Source organism: Lagopus muta, chromosome 2 (genome assembly GCF_023343835.1).
Source record: "Lagopus muta isolate bLagMut1 chromosome 2, bLagMut1 primary, whole genome shotgun sequence".
Taxonomy (NCBI): Eukaryota; Metazoa; Chordata; class Aves; order Galliformes; family Phasianidae; genus Lagopus; species Lagopus muta.
This window is the reverse complement of record NC_064434.1, coordinates 17,333,344-17,344,048: the sequence shown is the minus strand read 5'-3', so window position 1 is coordinate 17,344,048 and position 10,705 is coordinate 17,333,344. Positions and strand designations below refer to the sequence as shown.

General features: G+C 41.9%; 1 protein-coding gene across 1 annotated transcript; it reads left to right on the top strand.

Moving 5' to 3' along the window:
- Positions 1 to 3,394: 3,394 nt before the first annotated feature.
- Positions 3,395 to 10,648, top strand: RPS7 (ribosomal protein S7). Its single transcript, XM_048935945.1, has 7 exons — positions 3,395 to 3,444; positions 4,037 to 4,118; positions 4,542 to 4,613; positions 6,173 to 6,316; positions 7,973 to 8,037; positions 9,804 to 9,954; positions 10,529 to 10,648. Exons 2-7 carry the CDS (start codon positions 4,044 to 4,046, stop codon positions 10,604 to 10,606), a joined length of 585 nt encoding a protein of 194 aa, XP_048791902.1. The 5' UTR covers positions 3,395 to 3,444; positions 4,037 to 4,043; the 3' UTR covers positions 10,607 to 10,648.
- The last annotated feature ends 57 nt before the right edge of the window (positions 10,649 to 10,705 follow it).

Below are 10,705 nucleotides of genomic sequence, written 5' to 3'. Positions count from 1 at the left end.
GTGCTGCCTATTGCTAGATAAGTCAACCAAAATTTGTTTGATTAATTCATTTATTAGCATATTTTCTTGGCAGCCACTTCTGTATTTATAACAGAGTCTGTAGGAAAAAAAAAGAACAAATACATGTATACAAAAATACACACACCACTAAGTAGGAGTGTGTCTGTATGACATTTTTACTGAAACTTACTGTAAATGACAGTTAGCTTGTCCCACCTTAATGAATAAATTGTATATATTAATTAAACATTTTAATGTTATTTGATAAATATTTTAGCTTGAAACATACTTACATACTTAAACTCAAAAAAAATATTTCACTACAGAAGCTTTTAAAGCAAATTTGATGTGATCTGAATCAAGGAAGCATCTTCTATTTTAAACTAAGCTCTTAGGTAGGTAGGTGATTGAGTAATCAATTCATCTAGTACACTTTACAAGAGTAAGTTATATGCCATATCATTACCTTCATTAAAAAATAAAAAAGAAATTGAGGTATTGTTTTTATTACGTTTCTGAACTGAGAGCTTGCAGAAAAAGAACCTGCCCATGCTTTCATGTAAAACTATGTCAATGCAGCTGAGAAGCAGTAATCTCCCAGCATCACAACTCCAGGGATCCCTACAGAAACAGGCTACCAATGAGCATTGAAAATTTGGCATGGTTACACAAGCCTCTTTCAGTAAAGTGAACTATATTCAGTTTTGTTTCTGATTTTAGAGTTTGCTATGACCTTGAGCAATCTTGCCTCCTATCTCTGCTTCTTGTTTAATATATTCAGTCATTTTTTGCATAGCATAGTAAAACCCTGTCCTCTTGCTTTTTGAATCCTTTCGTAATACACCTAATTCATTCTTTCCACTTCTTCTCCCTGCCCATTCTGAGTCTGCATGACATGGAAACCACATTAATTAGTAGGTGACAGAAAGGAAACAACTCTTTGCCTCTTGTTCTCTCATTTCTCATGTGTAGCATCCTGGTCTGTTTAGTAGCACTAACATGGTGGAAACATGAAGATGTAGAAAGTCACACTGCTCCTTTATTTCTTCATTAGCACTTTGAATAGTCCAGTTTTGATCCACCTGCACACTATCTACTCTTGTAAAGGATTTCTCAGTATAATCTGAATGCTGAGACTATCACTTGCTATCTTTCTTTTTCTACTCTTCAGTCAGATCCTTGTCACTGCTGTTTAGAGAATTTCGTATCTCTACAAATACTAATCCTGAACGTGAGTATGAGTTGGGCAGTTTTTCCCATTCTGTGAATTCACGCAAGGAATAAAGAGTGCAAGGAAAAATAGTAGCTGAGCAATCTGATTTTCTGACTATTATAAGTTTAGTAAGAAAGCTTACTAATGTTAGAAAATATGATAGGCTGTCTTCTGCAGATGCTTTGGATGATCAGAGTGGGGGGATTCTTGGTAATGTTTTGTTTACAACAGGAGCTCATCGCTCCACTACCAGAATTTACATAATAGATGATATAGTGTTACTGAATGTGATATTACAAGTTAAAATTGTCTGTTGTTAGGATTACTCATGGAATCTGAGCATTGAACCAGTGCTCTGACCCACACTCCTGTGAGTCACACACCTACCTCAGTGTGGGACTTTTCCTTAGTAGTGAACCTGTCTAAATTTGCCAACAGGAACTGTTGCGAGTGGGATCATACCTCAAGTCCCATAATGCAAGCTCTCAACTTCATTTTAGGTGCACAGCAGGCACTTTCTCATGAATCAACATGCAAGTCAAGAGCGGACTGCAGTTTGTGTGAGACAGACCTTTCTCAAGCAGATGTTGCAGAACTGTGCTAAGAGATAACTCTAGATCAGATGTCCTGTCCTTTTAGGTGACTTGCCAGACATTAACTGGGAATATCACACAGCTCAGACAACCAGGTCCAGGAGATTCCTAAAATTTCCTGATACAGGTAAAAAGACAGCCAACTAGGAAGGGCGTACTCCTAGATTTGTTGCTTGTAAGCACAGAATGTATTGTGGATGAAGTGGTGACCGATGGCTTTATTTCATGGCCATCTTGACCATGAAATAGTCCAGCCTAAAATCTATGGTGATGAGTGGAAGACTGTCAGCACAACTACAACCCTGCATTTGCGGAAAGCAGACTTCAGACTGCTCAGGGAACTAGTTAGCAAGGTCCCCAGGGAAACTGCTTTTAAAGGCATTGGGATTCAGGAGTGATGGTCATTTTTTAAGTAATACCTGTTAAAAGCATAATAGCAGGCAATTTCAAAAAATCAGAACTTGTGCAGGTGGTCCAAAAGGCTGGCTTGGCTGAGGAGGAATCTTGTTCTGGAGGTTAGGTAGGAAAAGAATGTGTATGCCCACAGGAAGCAAAGTCAGGTGACATGGGAAGACCACAGAGATGCTGTTTGCTGTTGTGGGGAGAAAAGCCAGCTGATACCACGGGAAGGTCAAGCTGGGTGTTAGGAAAGGGTTCATCACCAGAGACGATGATGTACATGGAACAGGCCCCTGGGGGCAGTGGGCACAGCCCCGAGCCTGTTTAAAGAGCATTTAGGCACCGCTTTCAGACACAGGGTTAGAATTTTTGGTGGTCCTCTGTGGAGACAGGAGGTGGATTCAGTGATGCATGTCTCAGGGTATTCTGTCGTTCTGTTTTTAGCAACCTGCAACTGAAACGTAATAGTGCTGCCTTTGTGTTAATATGATATATAAAAGTGCTTTCAGAGATGAGAGAATATATAACCCAGGACTCATATCCTGAGCTAGCACTTCAGAACACAGCAGATAGCTCACACGTTATTCCTATGCCTGGGAGAGACCCAGCAAGGATATCCTCTCTCGGCTGAAGGCTAAACATCACTTAGGTTGTGGATGCCCCATCCCTGGAGGTGTTCAAGGCCAGACTGGATGGGGCCCTGGGCCGCCTGGTCTAGTATTAAATGTGGAGGTTGGTGGCCCTGCATGTGGCAGAAGGGTTGGAGATTCATGATTCATGATCCTTCCAACCCGCGCCATTCTGTGATTCTGTTATCACGGGTGAAGGGGGAAAGACAGAGCGGAAGAGGCTTTCCTTCCTTTTCTTCCGAGCTTTCAACATGGAGAAACCCTATGAGACAAGCGGGAAAGACCTGCCTCCTATGCAGCTACCGCAGGGCGCAGGTCCCCCAGCCGCCTCCACCGCCGCGCACGCGCGGTACCAACGCTCCTTCACCTCCTCTCTGTCCAGCAGCTGATGATGAGCACATCCGTGGGCGCCATGCCAGTACTTGGAGAGCCCTCTGCGGCGTCATGGTGCCGGAAACCACCCAGGCTCCGCAAAGAGCGAAACGATCCGCTCTGCCCTACTTCCTGCTTCGGCTTCAGCCTGCGGTGGGCGGGGCGAACGCTTTCCCGGGCCGCGATCTGAGGCGCTCTCGCGAGAGCTCTCCCTCTTCCTAGGCCGGCGCTGAGCGAGGTAGGTGCTCGGACCTCTCTCGGGCCTGGGTGCCGGCGGTTCTTTTTACCCTTCCGCCGCGGCAATACGGCGCCGGCTGCCGAGTGGCGCGTCTAGGGGCTCCGTTGGAGGAGGATGTTTCCGATTACCGCCTGCTTGAGGCCCGATGATCGCGGGGCTCCCGGATCTGGGGGAAGGGAATTGGCGGGGTTCTCCGCCTCCCTTCCCCTGGTCGCGCCCTGAAGGAGGCCGCGGCGGTGGAGCGGCAGGCCGCAGGGCTGGAGGGGGGGCTGGGCCGAGGTGCGGATTCTCGGTGCCGGGAAGGACGCCTTGCTCGGCGGCACGTGGACTCCGTAAGCGGCCGGCCCGCTGCTGGGACCTTGCTGGAGCGTAGAGCACGCGCGAGGTGCCGTGGTGGGCCGGTCCCTTCTTACCCGTCCGGTTTTGGCCTTGCGGCGGTCAGCTTAACCTGGAGTGTTGTGTGGGATTTGCGTGGTCTCTGAGGTTGTCCTTGGTTTCATTTTAAAGCGTGTGACTGAAATCCAGTACGTTACTGTACTTGTAGCAGAGGATACGTTCCGAGTGGCAATTGAGACGTTCTTTTGCATTGCAGAAAGGCCATGTTCAGCTCAAGTGCAAAGATTGTGAAGCCTAATGGTGAAAAGCCAGATGAGTTCGAGTCTGGTATATCCCAGGTATGTGCATTTTCCTTCTGTTGTTCAGTAACCCAGTGCAGATGGTTGAGTTGGTGCTTTGACAGCTTTCTAAAACTTCAGCTTGAATGCTGATGCTGTCTGAATGCATTTCTTCTCTTACTACCCTGACTGGTAGTCTGCCTTGTGTTCCTGAAACCATGGGATACTGTAGAATGGCTTAGGTTGAAGGGGACTTTAAAGCCCACCCAGTTCCACCCCCCTGCCATTGGCAGGGTTGCCATCACTAGATAATGTTTCCCACCAGTTGAGTTTTTTTGCATCTGTCAGCATGGCCTGTAGTGAAAGAATGTTTGATTTAGAAAATATATACAGTTTCTCTATGTCACTGTGGACACACTTTATTCTCGAGGATTATTTATGAACTGAACTGATTGGATTTTTCTGCAACTTTGTTTTTTCTAGGCTCTCCTGGAGTTGGAGATGAACTCTGACTTAAAGGCTCAGCTGCGAGAGTTGAACATCACAGCAGCTAAGGTAGGCCAGATGTTCTTGGCAAAGAATCTTGGCTTGCTGTCTGTGTTAATTTTTACTGATGTTATCGTGCTTGTTGAATGGTGCTTTTTGTTGTATGTGGCCTATGGTGGTTGTACTGTGTGCTGTTGTAGCGTATTTCACATATTTGCTATTTACACAGAGGATCTATTATAAATAGCTTCTTGTTTAGGAGTTTGTTTGAGAAGTCACTAGAACATGAATGACAGTTTGATGTTTTAAGTAAGCGTGTTTAGACTAAGTAATTTTTTGTTGTATCTCTTCAACCTGGACTTGAGATCTAAACTGGCTTTTTTCTGTGGATATCTGCTTAGTAGGTATGTTTGACATATCTCATATTGGTCGGGAGCATAAACAGTAACAGTTCTGGTAAATGCTGCTTTAGACAACAAACAGTAAATCAGAGGTGGATCAGCGTAGTAGACTGACTTGATGATGTGGGTTGGTTTTAAGGTTTAGTTTGTAGAGCCAACTGAATCCTAAGAGTAGGAAGAAAATCTATAGAATTTGTCAGGCAAGGAGACTAGATGGGACTTCTGAAGCTGATTGCTATATTGCTATAGTTAGGCAGGCTGCTTTTTTGTTCTTGCCCAAGCCCACTGACATATGTAGGTACAAAGGCAGAAAGATCATAGTTGAAAGGGTGAGAATGCAGGAGTCAGCTTGGTATATGAGTTCACTTCCTTGAAGGGGCCATCAGAAGAGCTGTTCTGCTGCTGAAGTACAGTGGTTCGTACTGTCTGTAGTGAGTTTTTGAACAGTGTTTTAATTTACCGAGCTTATTCTAGCTACATGGTCTTACTTATGGAGACAATTTGTGGGATCTGAATTAGCTTATGTGGGAGCATAGCTGGTGAAACACAACTCAGCTTTCTACTCTGTTGGAGAATGAGCGTGTGTGTGTCCCTGTGGTTAGGCTCATGCCTTGTAAACTTCTACAATTTCCTTACCTTTTGGACAACTGCTGAAGAAAATAACAAGAATAATAATCTGTGTAGATATGATGCAAGCCTGTTTATTGGAGGTGAAGAGGAAGTGTTTTGAGTAGTGAGTTGAATAGTGCCAAGTGCAAGCCTTGGCAAGTAGTGGATAGAAGGTGACTGCCATGAAGTAGTTACTCAAAAGCCAACAGTTATTGCTGTAATCTTTGCCTGCTTTAGAAGCAAATCTTGAAACTTGGTATCAGCATGTGAGTAACATTTCAGATGTGATGGTAAGCATTCAGTATGGTTAAGATTCTCACTTATAGGGGTTGGAACTACATGATCCTTGGGGTCCCTTCCAACCCGGGTGATTCTGTGATTCTGTGATTATGAGTCTCATCTTGTTTTGCTGTAATGCATATTCTTTCAAGTGTTCTGACAGAGGTTTTCTCTGTTTAATTCTTGCTCTTAAATGTATTAAAATAGGTACCTCCTGGTGCTCTTTTCTTAGAAAGTTATAAGCAAGATTATCAAATGTCTGCATTCAGGGTATTCATGATCAAAGTGAATGTTTCTTCTCAATCCCTAGATGATGTTTAGTTTCTGCTTCTGTTTCAGGAAATTGAAGTAGGTGGTGGCAGGAAAGCCATCATTATCTTCGTACCAGTTCCTCAGCTGAAATCTTTCCAGAAGATTCAAGTGCGGCTAGTTCGAGAGCTGGAGAAGAAATTCAGTGGAAAGCACGTGGTGTTCATTGCTCAGGTAAAAACACTTGGAAGGCACGGGAGTGTTAATTTGGAGGGGTCCCTAGAGGTGATGTAGTTCAGTCTCCTGCACGAAGCAGGACTGTTACCAGTGTTAGGTCAGGTCAGCCCTGGTTTTGTCTAGTGGAGTCTTGAAAACATCCAGAAACTGAGATTCCAGAGTGTCTGTGTATAATCTCTTGTAATGTTCCACTACCCTGCTTGTTTTGTCCATTCAAGATAACAGCAATACAGTGTGTATTTTTTTGTACCAGCAGGAAATGTAGTGTAGTTCCTCTGTGAATGTAAACTGAAATGATTACTGCTAACAGCCAGGCCATGTAAAATTTTTTTGTGAAATGCAAAGTTTTGTTTGAGGAAGATGACCTAACTTCCTTGTTCTGGCCCCTTCTACTCCTTTAGAAGTTTGAGAAGCAAAGCATGAAAATATTGCTAATACTAAGAATAACCTTACTACGTTTACATAATCTAAGCACTTCACATTCAGGTTGATGAGAGGGAAAGAAGACGTGAATCAAGTGACTTAATCACAGTTCTGAATTTATGGAAGAAGCTATGCCACAAAATGTTATGGATGGATCTGTGGGGAGTACTGAGGGGAAAACAGACTTAGAAACCTGTCTGCAGGGTGGGCAATTAACTACTTTTTAGGCTTCACTTCTTTGGCAAAAATTCTTTGTAATGTAACTTTAAGACAGCCAGATTACCTTGTCCAGAATCTTTGTTTGCAAGATGACTTTTTCTGTTAAGAGTGCTTCTGGTTCACTGTCATCATAGCAATCCATATTTTAAAAGGCAGCGTGCAATTCTGCTGAAAGGGAAATGGTTTTGAACATGACAAAACAGTGTGGATGATAGTACCACCCCATAAATACAGTCATGAAGAAGCTGTACTGTGTTGGTGGAAAATACTGCAAGTGTCTTCAAGTGCATCTGAAACCTCAGGGTTTAAAATATCTGCTCTTGATATTTTGAAGATAGTAAAAGTTATTTTCTACTTCCCTAACCTAAGCTGTTATAAATATCTGTAGGTTCTGCTCTTGGATCAGAATACTTTTAAATCAGGGGACTATATAATATATCTCATAATTCATACTGGTGCTTCTGTCTAAGGTGTCTTCTATGTTTATGTGGGATTTAGGTAGCATTTAGTTGGAAGCAGGAGGAGTAACCTCAATCCAGGAGAAACCTCGGTTTCTATTCCCTGAGTGAAAAATAGAATCACAGAATCACAGGCGTTGGAAGGAATTTCTAGAAATCATCCAGTCCAATCCCCCAGCTGAGGCAGGTGCCTTAGTGTAGGGTGCAGCAAGTTTAGATTACTAGTGTTTTGTAGTAAGCTACCCTTGCTGTATTTGTGGAAGGTGAGGATAATGAAATATGAATCTTTTATTTCAGAGCACTAAAATAATTTCTCACTTATTGATGAGAAATAAAGTAATACCAGTATTTCAGCAAGCAATAACAATTTCTAACAGTTTCTAAGTGTAGCTTTGGGCATACCTAAGCGTCCATTTTTTTTGGTGATTTGTGCATCTGTTTCTTGTATTTAAAAACAAACAAACATGTTTATACGAGCATGGTAGTGTGAATGCTACATACTATGAAGTTGCATCCTTTATTATTATTGTTCTTTATTTATTTTTTTTAACAGAGAAGGATTCTGCCCAAGCCAACGAGAAAAAGCCGCACAAAAAACAAGCAAAAACGTCCCAGGAGGTAAGTAAATTAGATGAATGCAGAATGTCAGCCTTTAATCAGAACTTGGTAGCTCATTCAAGTAATGTCCAATTGAATTTATTCTTTTTTTTTTTTTTTTTTTTTTTTTTTTTTTGAGAAATGACTTCAATGATTGGGTGGTCTCATCCTTTTTCTTACTGCTTAATAGTGCTGAAGTAGTATTTGCCACTTCACTACTAAAGGGTACAGTGAATAGACAGTCTTTGGGAAGTGTATTGAAGTTTTTTTCTAAGAAATGCATGTGTATTTCTCAATAAAGCTCTAGCCAGTTTGTAGCTAGCAGAAGTGGCTTCAGAAAGTGACTTAAGTGACCTGTCCAGCTGCTTCTGTTAGCACAGCACGCTGGCAAGAATTTTTATGATTTTTTTAAAATTGTATGAAGAGTTGCATTGCATGGTAGACTGTACAGAAGGCAGGGCTGTCATGCTGAAGAGATGCAGTGAGTGGTGGAGTGGCTGGAGCGGGGTGCAAGTAATTCTCCCTGGATGTGAGTTCAACAGCAGTAGTATAGTGACGTGTTAAAGGGCATCTCTGCTTGTTTGGTCTCCTTGAGGTACTGCTAGATACACAATGCTAGTGTGTCAGTGTCTTGTCTGTGCTGTTTTGAATCTTACTTTGCCAGCGCGTAGCCCGGGTAGCATGATCCTGTAACTTCTTTCAGTCTTCTTTCAGTTTCAGGTGTTAGGCTTGTGTCCTGCCTAAATTGTGTTTTGAGATTTTCAGGCAAAGATTTTAAAGTTGCCATTTCATATTAACTTACCTACCTGCAGTTCCATCCTTGCAAGACTTTGCCTCTGTTACAACTTGTGTTGCACCACTGCTAGAGAAGTTCTGTCTGTGTACCTGGTCAGCATACTGCTGTACTTAGCAAGAGGGAAAGAGAGTGTGCAGAGGCTGTCCTTTTGTAGCCTGATGCTAGGTCAGACTAATAGGGTAGTAAAACTATATGATATGTGTATTACAAATTACAGAAACTTGATGGATGTATGTCTTCTCATATCTATGCTAATTTTTGGAAGCTTGAAATGCAGTTGCAGATATAGTCTTTGCTGTTAGCGATGTTGCCTTGAAACCACAGATAGGAAAGCTTGTAATTTTATTAGTTGTCTACTCATAACCAAAATGACCTGGATTTATTTTTCTAGTTTTGCCTCACTTTCAGACAGTTCAAGGGCAAGAACGCAAGTGTAGTCCGTATTTTGTGAGCAAGGGCTAAGCTTGCCAACTAGACTTTTCCCGTAATACGCTGTAGACCATTTGGCTTTAGGAAGATGGAGAAAGCAGTGTTTTCAAAACCGTCTCTCTTATGAATGTATTCTGTGTAGTTTATATACTTGCACACTTAAACTCTTCTGGTGATTGTCTGGCAAAATTGCAGATGGGACAACTTAGTTCCGAAGTACAGAAAATAGTCCTTAAATGTGTAGAGTTAGACTGCTTCAGTGTTGTTTGACAGAGCAGTATATGATCTCATAGGTCAAAAACCCGTCTACTTACTTTTTTCCTCATGCTCTTGTTAAGATCTACACAGCCTGCAGAAGTTTAGCTTTTATTTTTTCCTATGACCTGTGAAGGGATGGAATTGTCACCATTGCAGTATTTACCAAACAAACAAAAAAGCACTTCACTGAATTTTCAGGGGAGGCATAGTAGGGGAGGTTGAAGCCTTGTCTGACTAGAAAATTTAGCAGACAAGGTAATTTGGCCAGAGGACATATTTTAATGATACAAATGTGGCATTTCAGCCGTACGCTTACTGCAGTGCACGACGCCATTCTTGAAGATCTGGTCTTCCCAAGTGAAATTGTGGGCAAGAGAATCCGTGTAAAACTGGATGGCAGCAGACTCATAAAAGTCCATTTGGACAAAGCACAACAGAATAATGTTGAACACAAGGTAAACAAATTTACATTGCTGTGCAGATGGGGTGGCATTCTGATTTGGCTAACTTAAAGCAAAAGGCTGCTATAGGGATAGTGGCAATGGAGAGTTCGTGTTTGGCACTAGAATAAGATGCTACAGATTTGGCAAGATGGTTTTCAACTGAAGGTCTAGCTCAGCTTGCCAAAACCTGATTGCAAAGTAGCTGTATTTGTTTCCTCATGAGGGGACTTGTTTCAGTGGAGATTCCAGTTTTGATCTTAGATTTGTTTTGTACAACCTGAAGCTCCCAGTCACTTTGCTTTTTTATTTTTATTTTTTTGTTTTTCTGTGGGAACACATTTAGGGTAACTTAACTGTATGGATCTCCATTGCTTCCAAATCAAGATTATAAATATTTATAGAAAACTTTGTCTTCTGTGCAAATGCTCAATAACCTTCATCTGAAAATACAAATAGAGAGAAAATAATCAGCCTGTGAATTCACTTCACTGTGGTGGTACAGTGGGGAAAAAATGTATCTAAACTGTTAACATTGATTTTTATCTTTCTATACAGTGTATATAAACAAGATTGTCTGTCTTCACAGGTGGAAACATTTTCTGGTGTCTACAAGAAGCTCACAGGCAAAGATGTGGTGTTTGAGTTTCCAGAATTCCAGCTGTAAAGTACAAAAGATGGCTGAATAAACAACTATTCATATAACGGAGTAATCTCTTTTGAAGTTCCAGTTCCATGAACCTAGGTGGGAATTAACTGGTTCATG